The sequence below is a fragment of the Calliphora vicina genome, chromosome 4 (assembly GCF_958450345.1).
Source record: "Calliphora vicina chromosome 4, idCalVici1.1, whole genome shotgun sequence".
NCBI lineage: Eukaryota > Metazoa > Arthropoda > Insecta > Diptera > Calliphoridae > Calliphora > Calliphora vicina.
Genome location: NC_088783.1, coordinates 103,549,571 through 103,560,278, shown reverse-complemented (window position 1 = coordinate 103,560,278; position 10,708 = coordinate 103,549,571). Strand labels below are relative to the sequence as shown.

The following is a 10,708-nucleotide window of genomic DNA, read 5'->3' as shown; positions in this document are numbered from 1 at the left end:
AATATTTATTTTGATAGATATCCCACTCGCATCCCACTAAGCGACCAAGTAGGTGTTCAAGGAAAATATTTAAACTTTATTTTAAGAAAAAAAAAGGACCCATTTTAAAAAAAAGTCAAAAAAGTTTTTGATTTCGGAAAAAAAATATTAAAAATTTTTTATTTTTTTTTTTAAATATTTTTTTTCGAAAGATCGAAGAAATAGCTATCTATACTATTTGGGACACATTTTGCTAAGAACAATAGGTAATAAGTTACATGGATAAGAAAAAACCCCTGTTTGACTAAATTGTCAAAATTTTACCCCCTATAACTCAGAGAGTTCTCGACCGATGTTGTTGAAAAATTGTGTCTGAGTTACTATCCAATAGACCTTGGTGCAAATTTCATCCCGATCGGAAGACATCGATTTCAAAAGTTGGTTCACTTGACATGAAATTCCCCATATATTAAAAAAAGAACATTTTATATAAATTTATTTTTGGTTTGGTCAATGTTTTTCTGCCGTTTACAGTGGATAGACGTGTTTTACATCGCTCTCACAAATAAATAAATAAAATAATTGTGAAGATAAATACAAAAAAAAAAAAATATATACAAAGATAAGTAACAGCGAATGGACGCTTATTAAATACTTATAAATATATTTAAACATTGATTTAAACAGCCAAAATAAAATTAAAAAAAACTGTTTGTTAATGCAAATATTAACAATCAGAAAAAAAAAACAAAGCAAAAGTAATAAAAAAAAAACAACAACATAAATAAAACCCTAAATAAAGAGTGTAGTGTTTGTGTGTTTGTGTATGAGTTTCTCTTACTCTCCAACAAGTGAAAGGAGGCTCAGCAGCAATGGAAATAATGCATACATTGTTGTGAGCTCTCCATACAACAATAATAATACATATGATCCAAAAGATCACAAAAATTATTTAAGTGTAAGAACAACAACAAACGAGAGATCTCCACTCTCTAGTGCGCCAAAACAAAACAATTGTGTAGAAGACAACATAAAAGAAATTATAGAAAAACAAACAACAACTCAAATGGTTGCTGAAAAAAGTAATGCTACTGTGATCAATGTCACAAATAGTAGTAATGAAAATATTAACTCTATAAAAACCGGTGATGATAGGCAAAATCAATCGAGTTTTACATTAAAAAATACTGGTGCCATACCAAAAAATAGTATAGTGAAAAATACGGGAAAAATCCTAACAGGAATGGACCGTTACATCACTATAACTAAACGCAAGTCCAGTCCTAGGACATCAAAATTGGAACCAAATCCAAAACAGGCGAAGAAAAATCCGGTAAGTCAAAATCGTTTTGCAATTCTTGACAATCATGAAAGTAAAGAAAAACCCGCAAAGCCTGTAAAAGACTATAAGCCACCTCCTCTTTATTTGCGCGAACCTACTACAAATGTTTTGGTGAACAAATTGTCCCAACTTGTAGGTAAGGAGAATTTCCACGTGGTCTCTCTACGTAAAGGAAATATTCAAGAGACAAAGGTACAAACTTATTCGGAAAAAAATTTCAGAATGATTGTTGATAATTTCGATTCCGAGAAAAGAAACTATTATACATATCAACTGAAAAGTGCAAAAGGTTTGACAGTAGTCATCAAAGGTATAGATAGTTCTGAGCCAACTGATGATATTAAAAAGGCGCTAGAGTCTGAAGGCTTTGAAGTGAAGTCCATTCACAATATAATAAATAAAAATAAAATTCCTCAACCAATTTTTAGAGTTGAAATCACTTTCAACTCTTCTCAATTAAAGAAAAAGGGTGACACTCATCCAATATACGGTTTAAGATATCTTCTAAATCGTAAAATAATTGTAGAAGAACCAATTAAGCGCAAAGGTCCACCTCAGTGCCTTAATTGCCAAGAGTTCGGTCACACCCGAACATTCTGCAAATTACCTTCTGTATGTGTAAGATGTGGAGATATTCATAAAAGTCAAGAATGCCCCCACTCAAAAACAGATAATATAAGAAAATGTAGTAACTGTGGTCAGAATCACACCGCAAACTACCGTGGATGCCCAGTATTCCTACGCATACAGGAATCAACGAAGGCAAGAAGACCTTTATATGCTCAATATACGGCTTCTAACTTTCCAAGCCTTCCTGATGCTTCTAGTGCTCAATATAGAAGTATCATAAAAAACAATAATCAAAACAAATCGTATGCCCATACGACAAATGAGGGTTCAGTTACCCAAATGAAAACAAACACAGGTGCTTCTAGTGCTCAATATAGGGGCATCATAAATGATAATTATCAAAACAAATCGTATGCCAATACGACAAATGAGGGTTCAGTTACCCAAATGAAAAGAAGCAATGGAAATAATTCCCCATTATTTTCATATGCACATGCATTAAAAGAGGGTGTACCAGTACCCGACAATAACTCTCAAAGCTCTATTGAGAATCTAATTCAAACCATGAACAGTTTCATGACGAACATGCAAAATATGTTTCAACAATTGATGCAGAATCAAAGCATGCTCATGCAGATCCTGCTAAATAAAAAATGAATTCTCTAAGAATTTGTTTTTGGAATGCTAACGGCCTTAGCCAACATAAGAATGATGTACAACAATTTCTCCACCTTCAGGAAATTGATGTACTACTCGTTTCTGAAACACACTTTACCATAAATAACTGTTTCAGAATTAACGGATACTATACTTATGACACAAAACATCCAAGTGGTAGAGCTTGTGGTGGAACAGCTATATTAGTGAGAAAGGATATTAGGCATTTCCCAATGCCAGAATATAAAACGGATCACATCCAGGCCACATCTATAAATATACCTGATGGTAGAGTTACAATATCTTCAATATATTGTCCTCCTAGGTATAATATTAATCGAGAGCAGTTTCTCGAATATTTTAGGACTCTAGGTCCAAGATTTATAGCAGCTGGTGATTACAATGCAAAACATACATTTTGGGGCTCTCGCCTTATTACTCCTAGAGGGAGGCAACTGTTAGAAGCAATATCGTCTAACAGACTAGATGCCATATCTAGTGGCCAACCTACTTATTGGCCTACAGACCTCAATAAGATTCCCGATCTAATTGACTTCGCTGTAATCAAGAATATAAAAAGAGAATTTATTTCAGTGATCCCTTCGCTGGACCTCTCGTCAGACCACTCGCCTACAGTTTTAACGTTATTAGCAGTTCCAAGTAAATTGGAAAACTCTTACTCTTGTTTCCCTAACAAGAAAACGAACTGGTTAAAGTATAAAATGTATGTTAGCTCACACTTGCCACAAAACATCTCATTGAAAAATGAGTATGAGATACAATCCGCTGTCGATATATTTACAGACATTTTAACAAACGCCGTTAAAGTGTCCACGCCCCCAGTCACCCTGGGGAATTACAGACATTCAAAATGTCCTAAAAACATTGATTCTCTTATCAAAGAAAAGAGAACCCTCAGACGTCAATGGCAACAATCGCGATCTCCGAACGTAAAGGCTAAACTTAATCAGTGCCAAAGAAGACTTCACGTCGCCTTAAAGATTAATAAAGAATCTAACCTGAGAAATTATCTTAGAAACTTAGACCCTACTAAGAACACAGAATATAGTCTCTGGAAAGCTGTGAAAAATATGCAATGCCCTATTGTATATGAGTCGCCCATACGCCTTCAGAACGGAGAATGGGCAAAAAATACTTCAGAAAAAATCGAAGCATTTGCCAATCACTTGGAGAATGTATTTACCCCAAATGATACAAATTCATATATTAGAGATAATGTCATAAATAATGTGGTGCCAGCCCCACTAAAATTCCGGTTCTCTGCCGTGAGGACGACGGTCAAAGGTCTTAAGGCTGGAAAATCACCTGGTATAGATAAAATTACTACCACGATGATAAATAATCTGCCCAACTCAGCACTGAGAATTATTTTGTTCATATTTAACTCAATACTACGTATTGGATATTTCCCATCCTCATGGAAAATATCTGATATAGTTATGATACCGAAACCGGGAAAAGATGTCACTCAAGTGACATCATACCGTCCCATTAGCCTATTGTCAATATTCTCAAAACTTTTTGAAAAGTTGTTACTTGAGAGACTTATAGTGCACCTTGACGAAAATTGCATTATTCCTGACCATCAATTTGGTTTCAGAAGGAAACATAGTACTATCGAACAGGTACATCGGATAACTACACTTATTCGGAAAACCTTCGAGAGCAAGCAGTATTGTTCCGCATTATTTATTGACATATCTCAAGCCTTCGATAAAGTCTGGCACGATGGACTAATACACAAAATTACTAGATTACTACCTGCGAACGTACATAAACTGCTTAAAAATTACATACAAGAAAGATCTTTCCAAATCAGATCAAAGGATGTGATCTCAACACGTCGAAAAATATCCGCTGGTGTACCACAGGGAAGTATTCTAGGGCCGTTCCTATATATTTTATATACTGCAGATATGCCCACGAGCGCACTGACTCACACATCTACATTTGCGGATGATACCGCTTTTTTAAGTACACATGAAAATCCCGTAATAGCTTCTGAACAACTCCAGTCTCACATCGGCGATTTGGAAAAATGGCTGGACAAATGGAAAATTAAGGTCAATGCAACAAAATGTATTCACGTTACATTTACTTTAAGACGAGAAAGTTGCCCTTCCATACAGATAAATAATATCAAAATCCCAGAACAGAGCCATGTGCGATATCTCGGTATCCATCTTGATCGCCGTTTAACATGGTCCCACCATATTGAAGCCAAGGTTACGCAAATAAAATTAAAGTCAGTCCAACTGTACTGGTTAATTGGCCCACGGTCTGCTCTAGACTTGGAATACAAAGTGCTTTTGTACAAAACAATTATAAAACCGATATGGCTATACGGCATTCAGCTATGGGGAACAGCCTCCTCATCTAACGTTGAAAAATTGCAAAGAAAGCAGTCAGCACTGTTAAGGACAATAACAGGTGCCCCATGGTACATTCGCAATAGTAATATCCATAGGGATCTCAATGTCCCCATAATACGCGAGGAGATCAAACTCTCCAGTCTAAAATACATTTCAAAACTAATGAATCATCCAAACCCCCTCGCCAGGGAGTTGCTGTCATTTGAGGGTCATAGACGACTGAGGCGATTGGAAACACTGGATCTGGCCAGATAATCATCGAGCACTCATGTTGGATATTGCAGCGGCAATAACAACTTTAGTTTTAGTTTAGGTTAAGATTTGAATACTTATTTGTAAATTTCTAAAAAGAAAGATTCAATAAAGAAAAAGATACTGAAAAAAAAAAAAAAAAAAAAAATTTTTGGTTTAAATCATTATTTCTTATGTCTTATTTTTTCCACTTGTTTTTGTTGTTTGATTTTTAAGGTTTTGTGAATCTTTTAATTTTTTTATGGTAATTAAATGTTTTTGATTTTATATTTTTTTATGAAAATTAAAACATTTTTCAAATTTTCGCACAGATTTTAATATTTTAGTTCAATAAATCGATAATTGTTTTAAAATTTCAATTGGGATTTTAAAAACCTGACATTTTCCCGCAAGCCTTATGTGCATGGTGATTTTTCTTTTCTCTTTAAATTAGAATTTGTGTATTTGATGACGTAGAAAGAAAACTATGTAGGTGTGTGTGTGCTTTTTTTCTATAAAACAAACGATTTGTAATCACTTTTCGCTGCTGCCGGGAGTGCAACAAAAACGTAATCTACCTAATTTTTATTAGAAATTGTTCAAATTAACGTTAATTTCTTTATTAGATTGTTGTTAGATTATGGTGGATATTAAATCCAAAAGAAAACGTTCTTTAGCAAATTGAATTACAGCTAAATTTAATTTCAGTTTATAAAACTTATTTTTTTCGGCAGAGTAACGACTTATTTTAAGATAACTTGTAGGCAGCGATATGCAAAAAGGCACGATTTAAGCCAGTGGCCGCATTTTTATACCCACTATTCGAGAGAAGATTTTGGAAAACTAATGTTTTTTCAGCATAAACTCGAAATGTCTTCCGTTTGTTTATTTCAAACTAATACAATTTTATAATTTAGTTTAATACCTTAAAACACACTGGTAATACAGTTTGTTGTTCAGTGAACATTGTTCAAACAATACAGTAGACGCTCGCTAATTAGAACCGCTTTGTTTTTGAGGCAATTCTAATTTCTGGAGGTTTTTTTTCGAATAAAAAATAAAAAAATTGAGTAAATTTACTTCCAAAAACTAAAATAAAACACTTTTAATTTTTTTTTAATTCAATTTTATTTGATAAAAACAAGAAAACAGAACGTAACAATTCAGTCCAATACATTAAATATATTTTTATAAATTAAATTAAAAAACATAACAATTCAGTCCAAAAAACTAAAATATTTTACATATGTATGTATTTAAAAAAAAATTAAATAATAAAGTTAAAAGTTATTGGAGGGATAGCTTGCACAATGGCCAAATTTACAACTTATCTTTGTTTGACATATAATCAGTTATATCTGTTTGTATTTTTGGTTTCATCGAATCCGAAATATCATTACGGAGAAGCAAAAGATTGCTTATGTGTTTGAAGATGTTGTCACATTAAAATCTAGGGCTAACTGGTTCCCTTGAACGCCTTTGTCAAGCTTTTCTAATATTTTTACTTTAGTTTCCAATGGTAAAGTGATTTTTTTACGTTTATTTGACATTTATAATAATACACTTTCACTTTTTAGTAGAGATTTCTTGTGTTCAAATAACAAAAAAACGCTCTGAAATTGGAATTTTAAATTCGAATTTCAGAGCGTTTAATGTATTGCAAACACTGATTCTAATTTCTGGACGTTCGAATTGCTGAAAGCTCTAATTTGTGAGCGTCTACTGTACTTACAATAAACTGACTGGTTATCACTAGAATTGTGAAAGCCGCAAAACTTATTAGGATTTACTTCGGTACCATTGTGCGCAGCTTGGCGGGAAATGGGCGGTATTGGATTATTGGGCGTGACACTCGGAGTTATTCTTAAATGGTAGGAAGGCTTATTTTAAAATCTGTAATAATAATTACTTGTTAATTAGGAATTTTACTTAATTATTAAATTCTAAAATATAAAAAAAAAATTCAAACAAACAGCAACGTTTATCGTTTTAACAAACATGTGAAGTAAAATATTCGTGTTCTTAACTCTTATTTTATTCTCGTAGTAACTGTATTAATAGACGCCTATAACTTTTGATTTAATTAACAATAATGTTTATTACACCTTACGTGTTCAATGTTTATAAACCTAAATACATTAATTGCATGATATACACCTGAGCCTGTGGAACTAGAAATGTACTTCAACCAAAATGTACTCCATGTTATAAATAATAAAAAAGTCATTGCAGAACTACTTCCAAGTAATACAGATAGTATGTAGTAGTCATTGCAGATCATTATAAATTTTTTTTGAACATGTCTCTTGACATTTTTAAAGAAACTAACAAGTTACTCAGCAAAAAACTAGTTTCTCAATGTAAATCACTTACCGTCAGTATTACATAGAAGTTGTGGTATAATGACTTATTGATTATCTGTAACATAACAGGTTATGTTTTAGTTCCTCATATTGTTAAAGTCAAAAATGAAAATATTGATATTCGTTTTATTTAATTGTTAAAATAATTTGTGTGGAAAACTTAATTACATATTTATCTTCTCAAATTCTCAAGCAATTAAATTTATACATGAAAATGTCTACATAAAGTAGTGACTGTAATTAAATGTTTGTTTTTTAATTGATCAAATCAACTAAGTATAAATAAACTTTAAATATATTTTCAATATCAGTCCATTTAAGATTTATAGCTGCTATAAACGAGTTCATTGTGGTAAAAATTTATAAAAATGAAGTTCCTTTTTTTGTTGTCATTTTTAATTTTGGCTGTTTGTAACATACGGGTAAATAAAGGACACAATTCAATAAATATAATTTTGAATAGAAATTTTAATTTTTAAAATTTTTAATTACTAAATGATGTATTTCTTCATGCTTAAAGGCTGAATTAACCAAAGAGGAAGCAATGGCCATTGCAATTGGCTGTAAAGAAGAAGCTGGGGCATCAGATGGTAAATAAAAAGCGTTTAATTCTATTTAGGATTATAACCAACTAACCTTTTATTTTAATTAATCCAGCTGACTTTGAGGCCATGATTAAACATGAACCAGCCGAGACGCAAGAGGATAAATGCATGCGTGCCTGTGCTTTTAAGAAATTGGGTGTCGTAAGTTCATTTTTCGATTTCTAATTATTTTTATTATACCCTTCACCTTCGTGAGAAGCGTATATATAAGTTTGTCATTCCGTTTGTACAATAGTTTCCGACCCTATACAAGTTTCCGACCCTATAAAGTATATCTATTCTGGATCTTTATAGATAGCGGAGTCGATTAAGCCATGTCCGTCTGTCTGTTTGTTGAAATCAATTTTCAGAAGACCCCAGATATCTTCGGGATCCAAATCCCGTCAGACATGCTTTCGAGAAGTTTCCTATTGAAAATCAGCTGAGATATGAGGAAAAAAACCAGGACATCCTCAATGAAAGATATTTCAAAGTCCTTTGCAACGAAAAAATCGGAAAAAATAATGTTTAACCCGAATTTTTTTTTACCAAAATAAAATTAAAAAACAAAATAATTTTTTTTAAAATTAAAAAAAAAATTCCAAAAAATTAAAAAAACAACTTTGGAAAAAAAATAAATTTTGTTTACTTAAAAATATTTAAAATTTGTATTTTGAAGTATAATTTGGTGAAGGTATATAAGATTCGGCACAGTCTAATATAGCTCTCTTACTTGTTTCAAAATATATACTATATCAAACTATAATTCTAGATGGATGATGAGGGTAAAATGATAAAAGACGCTGCCATAGAACTATCAAAATCCCTCATTAAGCATGAGGACAAGCTAGAACTGGCTATTGGGGTAATCGAAACCTGTGGAGAATTGGAAGTTAGTGATGATCAGTAAGTTGCTATCAAATTAAAAATCAAATTTCTTTGTCTATTTATTAATTTTTCTATATATTTCAGTTGCGAAGCTGCTGAAGAATACCGCCACTGTTGGAGAAATGAATTGAAGAGCAAAGGTGCCTCCTCTGCTGAAGATTTGATTTAATAAATACTCACTTCATAAATTTCGAACCTAAATGATTCAACGGCTTTTGTATAATGGATATTTCTTATTAATTTTTACTATTTCTGGGAACTTGAATTTATAGTGTCAAAAAAACTATTTACAATGTTTTATTAAGTTTTTTTTTTGGTTTATTATGTGCATATGAAAAATAATAAAAATATTATATTTTTTATTTAAGACAAATACATATTATTAACGTTTGGCCGTGTCTAGCTTAGGGCATGTACATTAGACCGTCTCAGTTTTTACACTTTTTTCGAAATTCCTTCATGAACATCGATTTTCTTAATCTACTCTAAAAACCAAGAATTTTGGTGTATAACACTTAAATATTGATGAACGGGAAGTGGTCTCTCAAATGTTTTTTTAATTTTTTTAGGCAAAATGCCTTTTTTCCAAAAAATTAAAAAATCTTGCTTTAGCTATTTGCCTCTAACTCAAGCAGTTCTTAACGAATTTGAATCTAATACATGCATTAGAAAGCTATTTAAATTTCCTAAATGTTTCTTAAAGCAACATTGCAATTTTGTTCAATGGTTTTTATTCATAACATTACAAATTCGGATTTTCAAATACGAACTTATAATTTTTTTTAATTTTTGCTTACCTTTTCTTATATAAAAATTGAATGAGGCAAAATTTTTATATTCTGTAATTGCAGTATGGTAGGACGTTTTAATATAAAGATTTTGGTGTAAATAACAGTAGCATTCTTTTAAGAAAACTGCACTTTTAGTTGAAATGATGAAATGACTAAAGTTAAAATTAAAGTTTTTATTTTTTTTAATTTAGATGATGAGTTGCGTGGTCTCACTGACTTCAGTATTTTTCTGGACAAAATTTACGTTGAGCATTGTTTTAAGTGCACTTTAGTAACACATGCCGCTTTAAACGATATTTTTTTGATACAACAAATGTAGCAATATAGCAAAATAAATATTTCTGTGGCGGAGGCTGCTTTGGGAATAATATCACGCCACTTAAGTGAAATGGCGATTGACTTATCTTATTTTGATCCAAGACATTCACTAAATACGTTGGACGTAATGACATCCGCTTTAAATAGTCCAAGGGACCAGCTAAAAACCTTCAACAACACACTAGTGAAGGAAAACAGTGAGCAAAATGATTTGACGCATCCAAACTCCATTAAAAGTACAATTTTAGCAAATTTGAAAATAATAAAAAACCAAACTCAATCTCTTCTTACTTTATATTAATGTATTTATGAAATTGAAGGAAATTTACAAATAAACAACTTTAGTCATTTCATCATTTCAACTAAAAGTGCAGTTTTTCTTAACAGAATGCTACTGTTATTTACACCAAAATTTGTATGTTAAAATTTTATACCACACTGCATTTACAGAATATACAAATTTTGCCTCGTTCAATTTTTATATAAGAAAAGGTAAGCAAAAAATAACAAAATACAAGTTCGTATTTGAAAATCTGAATTTATAATGCTATAAATAAAAAACCATCTAACAAAATGGCAATGTTGCTTTAAG

General features: G+C 31.6%; 1 protein-coding gene across 1 annotated transcript; it reads left to right on the top strand.

Annotated features, from left to right (window-relative positions):
• Positions 1–7,903: 7,903 nt before the first annotated feature.
• Positions 7,904–9,176, top strand: LOC135959278 (general odorant-binding protein 28a-like). Its single transcript, XM_065510407.1, has 5 exons — positions 7,904–7,957; positions 8,056–8,125; positions 8,193–8,281; positions 8,892–9,025; positions 9,092–9,176. Exons 1-5 carry the CDS (start codon positions 7,904–7,906, stop codon positions 9,174–9,176), a joined length of 432 nt encoding a protein of 143 aa, XP_065366479.1.
• Positions 9,177–10,708: the final 1,532 nt, after the last annotated feature.

What these genes read in the sequence shown, in the direction of transcription:
- LOC135959278 (XM_065510407.1), top strand. Translation starts at nt 7,904, where the DNA reads ATGAAGTTCCTTTTTTTGTTGTCATTTTTAATTTTGGCTGTTTGTAAC. An exon ending in TGGCTGTTTGTAACATACGG is followed by an intron (nt 7,958 to 8,055) that starts GTAAATAAAGGA and finishes TCATGCTTAAAG; the next exon opens with GCTGAATTAACCAAAGAGGA. An exon ending in AGAAGCTGGGGCATCAGATG is followed by an intron (nt 8,126 to 8,192) that starts GTAAATAAAAAG and finishes TAATTAATCCAG; the next exon opens with CTGACTTTGAGGCCATGATT.